Source organism: Salvelinus namaycush, chromosome 4 (assembly GCF_016432855.1).
Source record: "Salvelinus namaycush isolate Seneca chromosome 4, SaNama_1.0, whole genome shotgun sequence".
In the NCBI taxonomy this organism is placed as follows: Eukaryota; Metazoa; Chordata; class Actinopteri; order Salmoniformes; family Salmonidae; genus Salvelinus; species Salvelinus namaycush.
The window spans coordinates 63,941,611-63,953,063 of record NC_052310.1 but is presented as its reverse complement, the minus strand read 5'-3'; the positions used below and the strand labels follow the sequence as shown (position 1 = coordinate 63,953,063).

Sequence of the window (11,453 nt, the reverse complement as noted above, 5' to 3'; positions counted from 1 at the left end):
ACCATTATCCCCTCCAAGCTCGTCACCAAGCTTAGGACTCTGGGTCTGAACACCTCCCTCTGCAACTGGATCCTTAACACAGGGGCCCCACAGGGGTGTGCGCTTAGTCCCCTCCTGTACTCACTGTTCACCCACGACTACGTGGCCACGCACGACTCCAACACCATCATCAAGTTCGCTGACAACACGATGGTGGTAGGCCTGATCACCGGCAACGATGAGTCAGCCTACAGAGAGGAGGTCAGTGATCTGAGTGTGGTGCCAGAGTAAGACCAAGGAGCAGATTGTGGACTACAGGAAACAGGGGGGCGAGCACGCCCCCATCCACATCGATGGGGCGGCAGTGGAGCAGGCAGACAGCTTCAAGTTCCTCTGTGTCCAAATCACTAACGACTTAAAATGGTCCAAACACACACGTACAGTCGTGAAGAAAGAGCGACAGTGCCTCTTCCCCCTCAGGAGATTGAAGAAGTTTGGCATTGGCACTCAAATCCTGAAAAGGTTCTACAGCTGTACTATTGAGAGCATATTGACTGGCTGTATCACTGCTTGGTATGGCAATAGCACTGCTCTCAATCGCATGGCTCTACAGAGTGTTGTGCGGACAGCCCAGTACATTACTGGGGCTGAGCTCCCGGCCATCCAGGACCTCTATATCAGGCGGTGTGAAAAGACGTTTTTTTGAAAATCGTCAAAGACCCCAATCACCCCAAGACTATTTTCTCTGCTGCCACAGGGCAAGACGTATCGGTGCATCAAGTCTGACAACAACAGGCTCTTGAACAGCTTCGATCCCCAAGCAATACAACTGATAAATAGCTAACAAAATAGCTACACGGACCGAGTTTACCTTGTATCGTTATTGACCTTTTATTTCAGTACTTGTCTCTATGCACATTCACAGGGCCCTAGACACACTGTCACTCAAACACGCGCGCACACACGCACGCACGCACGCACGCACGCACGCACGCACGCACGCACGCACGCACGCACGCACGCACGCACGCACGCACACACACACACACACACACATACACACACACAGGGGGCGGCAGGTAGCCTAGTGGTTATTGCATTGGGCCAGTAACCGAAAGGTTGCTAGATCGAATCCCCGAGCTGACAAGGTAAAAATCTGTCGTTCTGCCTCTGAACAAGGCAGTTAACCTTCTGTTCCTAGGCCATCATTATAATTAAGTATTTGTTCTTAACCTACTTGCCTAGTTAAAAAACTAAACACGTACTCCATAATTTTCTCACTCACACATAATATGCACATACATTTATACTAACTCTACACACCCGCACACCTGCAAGCTGCAAGCTGCTGCTACTCTGTTAATCTCATATCCTGTTGCCTAGTCACCTTACCCCTCTACATATCTACCTCCATCACTCCAGTATCCCTGTCACCTTACCCCTCTACATATCTACCTCCATCACGCCAGTATCCCTGCACATGTAAATATGGTATTGGAACTGACTTTTAAAAAAACATTTCCTGTATATAGTATACTTACTGACTTACTTTATTGTGTATTTCATATTTCTTATTCTTATTTCTAGTGTGTTTTGTTTTGTAGTAATACATTGTTATTGATTATTGCATTGTTGGGTTTAGAGCTTGCAAGAAAGCCATTTCACTGTACTTGTGCATGTGACATTAAAACTTGCAACTTAAACTATCCTGTATCCAGTCCATGGAGGAAGGTTGAATGATCAATTCTCATTTCCTCGGCTTCTAGGCTCCTAGGCTTCTAGGCTCCTGGCCTAATAGGCATCTCTTTGTTCATGTTTATAATAATGCCTTGTAATGCTTGTTAATGCTTTGTAACTTTAGCTTTATGTATTGTATGTGAATCCATTCATTTTGTTACAGGCTTTGGTTTTTCCATTTATGTTTTGAGTTTGGACTTTGGCACGTATAACTCGTTAGCACGTAGGATGCACTGATGGGTGTCACCTCATAGGTCAGCATGTGTTACACCTGTGCTGGTTGCCATCTCGTTAGTGGGAAGGCGTTTCACCTTTGCTGACCCTGGTGCAATTTAACAGTGGCTGTTAAAGGTTAACACCTTTAGTTGGCGCTCCCTATTTAGATTTTTAGACAAACAATCCTCTATCTAATTTCCCTGATTTAGTTTTGCTCCACCTTTTTGGTTTGCTTCCTGTCTTTAAGTTTATTGTGGACTTTTCTTTTGTTTGCCTCTTCTCGGGCAAATTTAGTGGTCGCTCACGGTGGGTGTCTTTTTAGGTTCAAGTTTTTGTTGCTAATCAACTTTCAGAGGACATCCCCATGAGTGTCTTTCAGAAACCCTCTCAAAACCACAACTGTTTAATTTTGGTTGTTGGTCAGTTACTCTTTGTGAGTTTCCTGTTCTGTTTAAGTGACATGTTTGGTTTTCTTGTTGGGGAATGTAACAGTTTTACCAAGTAATTAAATACCCTTGTATTTAGAATTCTATCCTCAAACATTTCTTGATTGCCTATTACTGTAACTCAACTAAAGTGTTCTTGTATATTGCTAAATCTTTATGGAGTCAGCTAAACATTTGAATAGGCTAATTAGTCTTATTACTAGTCGCATGTAAACTATTTAGAATATCATATATACTGTATATACACATGTCAAATATATTACTGCCCCCTACAGCAAACACATTTCCAATTCACACATGAATTAATACACTCTTGCAAATATAAGCACTCACCTAATTATTATATTTAAAAGGAGGAATGAGAATCTTGTTTGTTCAGTGACAGCAACGTGAAGTTACGTTTTTGTTCTCTAAATGAAACATGCTAACGTCTGGTTCCAAGTCACACTCAAACATGTAGATCCCCTGAACGCAGCTCACTTTCCAGCTCACACCCTCAAACACGTAAATCCCCTGAACGCAGCTCACTTTCCAGCTCACTCTCCAGATCCCAATCACCTGAATTCTAATCACCTGTTCACACACATTAGTTCAGTTCTTTGCACCCCGTCACTGAGGTAATGTTTGTTTTGTGACACGTCTTTCGGCGCGCTGGATTTCCCGTGAGTTACGCCTCCCGTGTATGATAGTTTTTGCCTGCCTCACTAACGATGCCTTTGGCCTATTCCCTAAATGTCTTGTTATCTACCTATTGCCTGATCTCCCGGACTACGTTACCAGCTTTTTCCCTGCCTGTACTGTTGCCCTTTTTGACCTATGTGTATGACCTTCTGCCTGCCCCTGGACCCAGCTACCTGCCTCCTCCTGTGGTCCTTCGCGATAAACACCTGCTGCGCCCTGCGCTTAAAACCTTTGGCCGCCTTTCCTTCCAGTTCTCTGCTGCCAATGACTGGAACGAATTGCAAAAATCACTGAAGCTTGATTCTTTTGTTGCCTTCTCTAACTTTAAGCATCAGCTGTCAGAGCAGTTTACCGATCACTGTACCTGTACACAGCCAATCTGTAAATAGCACACTCAACTACCTCATCCCCATATTATTACTTATCCTCTTGCTCTTTTGCACTGCAGTATCTCTACTTGCACATCATCATCTGCACATCTATCACTCCAGTGTTAATGCTTAATTGTAATTATTTTGCCTCTATGGCCTATTTATTGCCTTAACTCCCTACTCTTCTACATTTGCATACACTGTACATGCATTTTTCTATTGTGTTATTGACTGTATGTTTGTTTATGTGTAACTCTGTGTTGTTGTTCTTGTTGCACTGCTTTGCTTTATCTTGGCCAGGTCGCAGTTGTAAATGAGAACTTGTTCTCAACTGGCCTACCTGGTTAAATAAAGGTGATATCATTTTTTTTTTTAAATACAGCTCTCTGTCTCCCCTCGTGTTCTTTACAAACGTCAACGGATTGATGAAACATTTGGACTGATATGAACTCTATTGGATAGCTGATCTCCAACTTTAGTCCCATCGTGCTGGTCCAAAGCCAGCTACAGTAGCATGTTGTATTCATCACTTTAAAGACCATTGGGGAAATTCATGATCTGAGACTGTTAAATGGATCTCTGTCTGGAAGATCTATTCTCTCTGCTCTAAACAGCTTCCAGAGAATCTCTCTCCTAGCATGGCTGCAAACCATTACTACTGGACAGCAAATGGGGAAACGCACAAGCACGTACAGTACAGCACAAACACGCTTGCACACACACAAACTCACACACACAAACTCACACACACAAACTCACACACACAAACTCACACACACAAACTCACACACACAAACTCACACACACAAACTCACACACACACAAACTCACACACACAAACTCACACACACAAACTCACACACACAAACTCACACACACAATAGGGCAGCACACATTGTTCTTTGGTTGTTTTAATGTGCTTTGGTGGGTCCTCTCTTTTACAATAGACAATAATTGGGTATTTTCTACCAGCTCAGAGACTGTGACTATAGGTTGGTAGCAATTATTAGTTAATTGTGAGCACGACAGATCGGTTCTTATGGCCTTTTTTTCTCACTGAGGGAAGTTACTGTTCTAGATCTGAGAGTTGAGATCCATAAAACTGAACTGGGAACTGTGCACTTACAGAGGTAGGCCTATGGAGGGACAAGGCAGTGGGGCAGGAGAGCACCTTCTGCAGGGGTTGGGAAGAGACACGTGTAACGGAGATGATTTGGTGAAGCATACTTACATAATAACTGACCTTTCCTGAGACCTTGTGTCAACACTTCCCTTTCTCTCACCTTGAGTACTTTAGTGATCTGTTCGGTCAGGGTGTCCAGCAGGCGCGTCTTCAGAAAGTCCTCTACTTTGGTCACTCTGCCATCCATGTAGTAGCTACAGACAGAACAACAACACACACAGACACATCAGAACAGAATACAAGCAACTTCTAATAAATGCACACAGCAAATTCTCCAGTGTTAAAAAAAACGAAATTAACATTGAAAGTGTTGAGTCTGTGGACCCATATAGACACCGAAACAGTGTTAAATTAACACACTACTTAGTGTAATACCTTATTCAAATATTTTCTATGGTGCCTTGCCTTTCAAGTAAATTATAGAATTACCACCCATGACTGAATTTGTTAGTGACAGAGACATGGTTGTCACATTCATTCATTTTCAGTCCTGTGGACTAAGCGAATATGTTATAGTTTTACCCTAGGACAGGGGCATGAAAATCATACACATCACTCATGTGTGGTAACTCTACAATTTGCTCGAAAGGCAAGGCACTCTGGGAAATCTTTGAATATAGATTTACACGAAGTAGTGTGTTAATTTACAACTGTTCTGGTGTCTATATGGGTCCACAGACTCAACACTTTTAGTGTTGATTTAAAACTCTCAGTGTTGTTGTTTTTTTAACACTAATATCATTTACTGGTTAAAATCAGGTTGTCTGACGCCAAATGCCTGATTGCATGCCAAATGCTCTCACTACACTTTACACTTAGAGTTTTCACTTATCAAAAGTATCATTGTCATGAGAAAAAAGGCTACGGTACACACACTGAAACTCTTCCTAACGCTTCATAATAAAGTCCAGTAATAAACCATTTTGAAATAGTTTGTTCACCAATTAATAATCATTATTTAATATTAGCATGTATTACCTATATTTGTAAACATTAGTAAGCTATATATACATATATATATATATTTTTTTTTTATGTAACCTTTAATTAACTAGGCAAGTCAGTTAAGAACAAATTCTTATTTACAATGACGGCCTACCCCGGCCAAACCCGAATGATGCTGGGCCAATTGTGCGCTGCCCTATCGGACTCTCAATCCCGTCAGGATGTGACCCTGGATTCGAACCCTGGATTCCACTCGGGAGCCCCCCCAATATATTGATTGTATTTTTATATAGCACCTTTCCAGGTACTCAAAGCACTGTAAGTTAGGGAAACTCACCTCATCCACTACCAATATGTAGCACCCACTTGGGTAATACACAGCAAACCATTTGTGCCAGAATGCTCGCCACACATCAGCTATCAGGTGGAGAGGTGAGGAGTGACATATTGGTGTCTCTGAGGGGTCTTTGGCCTGGTTCGCTAACTACCTCTCTCCAAGAGTGCAGTGTATAAAGTCAGGACATCTGCTGTCTCAGCCACTGCCTCTCACCAAGGGAGTACCCCAAGGATCGATCCTAGGCCCCACGCTCTTCTCAATTTACATCAACAACATAGCTGAGGCAGTAGGAAGCTCTCTCATCCATTTACATGCAGATGATACAGTCTTATACTCACCTCCAAAACAAATGTCATGTGGTTTGGTAAGGAGAATGCCCCTCTCCCCACCGGTGTGATTACTACCTCTGAGGGTTTAGAGCTTGAGGTAGTCACCTCATACAAGTATTTGGGCGTATGGCTAGATGGTACACTGTCCTTCTCTCAACACATATCAAAGCGGCAGGATACGGTTAAATCTAGACTTGGTTTCCTCTATCGTAATCGTTCCTCTTTCAACCCAGCTGCCAAACTAACCCTGTTTCAGATGACCATCCTACCCATGCTAGACTACGGAGACGTAATTTATAGATCGGCAGGTAAGGGTACTTTTGAGCGGCTAGATGTTCTTTACCATTCGGCCATCAGATTAGCCACCAATGCTCTTCATAGGACACATCACTGCACTCTATATACTGTAAACTGGTCATCTCTGTATACCCATTGCATAAAACTCTCTTAGGCCTCACTCCCCCCTATCTGAGATACCTACTGCAGCCCGCATCCCCCACATATAACACCCATTCTGCCAGTCACATTCTGTTAAAGGTCCCCAAAGCACACATATCCCTGGGTTGCTCCTCTTTTCAGTTCCCTGCAGCAAGCGACTGGAACAAGCTGCAAAAGCACTCAAACTGGAGTTATCTCCATCTCTTACTGACAGTTGTGGCTGCTTCACAAGATGTATTGTTGTCTCTACCTTCTTGCCCTTTGTGCTGTTGTCTGTGCCCAATAATGTTTGTACCATGTTTTGTGCTGCTACCATGTTGTGCTGCGGCCATGTTGTGTTGCTACCATGTTGTTGTCATGTTGTGTTGCTGCCATGCTATGCTGTTGTCTTAGGTCTCTTTATGTAGTGTTGTGGTGTCTCTCTTGTCGTGATGTGTGTTTTGTCCTATATTTGTATTTTTAATCCCAGCCCTGTCCTCGCAGGAGGCCTTTTGCCTTTTGGCAGGCCGTCATTGTAAATAAGAATTTGTTCTTAACGGAATTGCCTTGTTAAATAAAGGTTAAATAAAATATAAAAATAAATATGTAAATTAGGAAGGAGGGGGGTGATTTGGTGGCCATGATGGAAATGGGGCCAGGGTGGGAATTTAGCCAGGGCACTGGAGTTAACACCCCTACTCTTACAATAAGTGCCATGGGATTGACTTGTGATCACAGAGAGTCAGGACACCTGTTAAATGTCCCATCTGAAAAGTCACCCTATGCAAGGCAATGTCCCCATCACTGCCCTGGGGCATTGGGATTTGATCTTAAGATCAGAGGGAAGGGTGCCCCATACTGGCCCTTTTATCACAACAGTATTTAGATAGTTATTCACACAAGTTCTATTTAAATGAAGTGTTTGGTTTCTCACTATGGGTAGCTTCCATCTCACTCTACCAGCTCACATACCTTCCTGTTGAAGTGTTTGGTTTCTCACTATGGGTAGCTTCCATCTCACTCTACCAGCTCACATACCTTCCTGTTGAAGTGTTTGGTTTCTCACTATGGGTAGCTTCCATCTCACTCTACCAGCTCACATACCTTCCTGTTGAAGTGTTTGGTTTCTCACTATGGGTAGCTTCCATCTCACTCTACCAGCTCACATACCTTCCTGTTGAAGTGTTTGGTTTCTCACTATGGGTAGCTTCCATCTCACTCTACCAGCTCACATACCTTCCTGTTGAAGTGTTTGGTTTCTCACTATGGGTAGCTTCCATCTCACTCTACCAGCTCACATACCTTCCTGTTGAAGTGTTTGGTTTCTCACTATGGGTAGCTTCCATCTCACTCTACCAGCTCACATACCTTCCTGTTGAAGTGTTTGGTTTCTCACTATGGGTAGCTTCCATCTCACTCTACCAGCTCACATACCTTCCTGTTGAAGTGTTTGGTTTCTCACTATGGGTAGCTTCCATCTCACTCTACCAGCTCACATACCTTCCTGTTGAAGTGTTTGGTTTCTCACTATGGGTAGCTTCCATCTCACTCTACCAGCTCACATACCTTCCTGTTGCTTATTCCCACCAAAGTGGAAGAAAGGAAAGAGACTTTTGTGATTTGGTTAGCCACACCCTAAGCTAACGTAGCTAGCTAACGAAGAACGCACATTCTCTTCAGCTAGCAGTGTGCTTGCTAAAGCTAGGCTACTAACACTTGAGGTGAATGCTAGCGAGCTAAACGCCAGGACTAGCTGGCTATGCAGCTAAGCATTGGTGAAGCACATGACTTGAACTAGCTCCTTCGCTAGCTCTCTCTACCTGCACGGTAGTATTCTTCTCTCACCTAGCTCACCAGCACCTTTACTGGCTAGGCTGACCGGTCCTACCTTCAGGTTTTGCGGTCTTGAGAGCCCTCTAACCTGTAGAGCAACTCCACCTTGCTGTGCTCTCCTGGTTACTGCGTGCCATTTACGACAGGCTTATGACCCACTTAGAGTCATGGTTACCACCTCCCCTTGCCAGGATGACCCAAGCCAGTCACGAGCTCCCATATCTGCCCCTGCGGCTCTCGCATCTCAGAGAAAGACTCCCATCCTTTCTGCTTTGCCTGTTTGGGAAACAAGCATGCTTGAGGGGCAGTCGACTACCTGGAGTCTTGTCTGCACTGCAGCACACTGTCTAAAGTTAGCCAGAGAAGGAGACAAAAAAAAATGCTCCTGCTCCGGGTAACCCCCGCTCCGGGTTCTCCGGGTATTTTTTCTGGTAGACTAACCCCTAATGGTTCCCCTACCCTGAACATGCATAGACGAGTTTCCGGTTTCCATAAGGCCCCTCCGGTGGAGCCTCCTCTGGCTAACTACCTTAATCCCTCACTCAGTGCATCCCTGTCAGTTAACACCAACCTCCCGAACAAGATAGAATGCTTTTTTTCATTTGTCATGTACATAACAGCAGCCCATTCGGTCAGAGCACCTAACATGTCCACCTTGCTTATCAAGTGAAGCTGCTGGACAATATGGCAAGTCAACGCACAGATGACCCTGCTATGTGGGAGGAAATCTGTGTCACCACAGATCTCAACCTATGTGTCTCTCGGGACACTGTACAGAGTTGTTAAGGTCAACGGCATCATGGACTTTATCCAGTACTAGGACATTTTTGCCAAAAACCTGGTTGCCTCTACCAGCAGACTGATATCAAGGATTTGGAAAGATTCTCTATGGAGGAATGGTCTAAGATTCCTCCCAATGTGTTATTCAATCTCAGAAAACATTTTAGAAAAAGTCTCAATGCCATTATCCTCGCAAGGTGACTTAGGTGAGGTATAGAAAGCTATTGAAAACAGGAGTGGCAATATTTTCAAAATCTCTTTCTCTTAACGTAAAATAATATACAATATAGCTCAGTACTTGAATTCTTTCTTTTATATAGACAGTTTTCCTCATCTTCATCAACGGTGTTAATCCCACTGTATATGAGTACTACCAATGCCACAGGCCGTTTTAAACCAGAACATTTTTGGGTGTTCAGTTCCTCTTTAATTTTTTTAATTAGGCAAGTCAGTTAAGATCAAATTCTTATTTTCAATGACAGCCTAGGAACACTGTCTTGTTCAGGGGCAGAACGACAGATTTTTACCTTGTCAGCTTGGGGATTCGATCTTGCAACCTTTCAGTTACTAGTCCAACGCTCTAACCACTAGGCTACCTGCCGCCCCGAATAAAGATTCATAAGATAATGTATACGGTGTTTAATAAAGATAAATTATATATACTAATATACTAATTATTATTATTAAGTATTTTTGGCAGAACCTGATCTAAAGCAATCACTATTTACAGTTTATGAGTGCCATTAACGTGGTAAGGGTTTCCATTGAATTCAGGTAGGTGTAGGCTATGATCATTAACGTGGTAAGGGTTTCCATTGAATTCAGGTAGGTGTAGGCTATGATCATTAACGTGGTAAGGGTTTCCATTGAATTCAGGTAGGTGTAGGCTATGATCATTAACGTGGTAAGGGTTTCCATTGAATTCAGGTAGGTGTAGGCTATGATCATTAACGTGGTAAGGGTTTCCATTGAATTCAGGTGTAGGCTATGATCTATAACGTTATGTCATCATGTAACCTTTTTGGGGGGAATTGACACAGTGGGTTTTGCACATTTGGCAATGCAGCCGATAACACTCTACTTGAAGGGGGTATAAAAAAGACATTCACAACACCTTTATGAAACCAGTCATAACACCTCGCAGTATCAGTTATAACAACCTTCATAACACATTTTTTCAATATCATTTATAAGGAGTTTTCAAAATATGTAAATTGTCAGTAACACAGAAATATATCTATATGTACATTTATTTAGAAATGTGTATTTTCACAGCCACAGTACCCAACCCCCAAAGTATTATCGTAGGAACACATATTTTTGGCTTAAGTTGGCAGAGAACATGCTGCAGGCTTACAGCACGAATGGGCAACTTTGATGTGGGCCACAAAGAACATTTAGGAGTTTTAAAGTTTGCTGCATTTATACACATTTTGCCATGGGGCCGGGAGAAAAGATTTGCCGTTTTACAGCTAATTTCCTTGAATTGTACACATTTTGCCAATGGGTGGAGAGAAATGTTTGCCGTTTTTAATATGATATCTGAGTGAGAGTGACTTACAAAATCAGTGGGGAGCCCCCGATTGGTAATTTGACCATGATTCAAATGTTTAGCTGACATGGGCTACTTGGCTGTCAAGAGAAAAAGACTACTGATGCACAACCAAATTTCTAAATTGCACCTTGTGTATTCTACTATTCTAACTCTCAACAGTATTTCAAGGGAATTTCATTTTGAAAACTTCTTATGAATGATGAAGAATTAATGTTTGTTATGAATGATACGGCAACACTCATAAAGTGCTACCAAACTGGGTTATTATCATTTATGTATTACCAACTTTGTCAGACAAAAATACATAGTACACAGTAGTTTTGTAGGGAAGCTGTCTGCTGATCCGACTGCTCCTCTACCTATGGGAAGAATTAAAGCGTGAACACATCTGTAGAGAACAGAACGTATCCTCTATTTGGAATTACATTCTTTACCAAGACAATGATGAATCACCTTTCCTCACAGCAGTAGATTCTCTCTCTCTCTCTCTCTCTCTCTCTCTCTCTCTCTCTCTCTCTCTCTCTCTCTCTCTCTCTCTCTCTCTCTCTCTCTCTCTCTCTCTCTCTCTCTCTCTCTCTCTCTCTCTCTCTCTCTCTCTCTCTCTCTCTCTCTCTCTCTCTCTCTCTCTCTCTCTCTCTCTCTCT

The 11,453-nt window shown here is 42.9% G+C and overlaps 1 protein-coding gene across 1 annotated transcript in view; it reads right to left on the bottom strand.

Annotated features, from left to right (window-relative positions):
• The window catches only part of hpse2 (heparanase 2), a 109,186-nt gene that overhangs the window by 27,143 nt on the left and 70,590 nt on the right, over positions 1-11,453 (bottom strand). Inside the window, exon 7 of the mRNA XM_038990880.1 lies at positions 4,714-4,807. Coding sequence (XP_038846808.1) covers positions 4,714-4,807 — 94 coding nt within the window. The remainder of the gene's footprint in view (positions 1-4,713; positions 4,808-11,453) is intronic.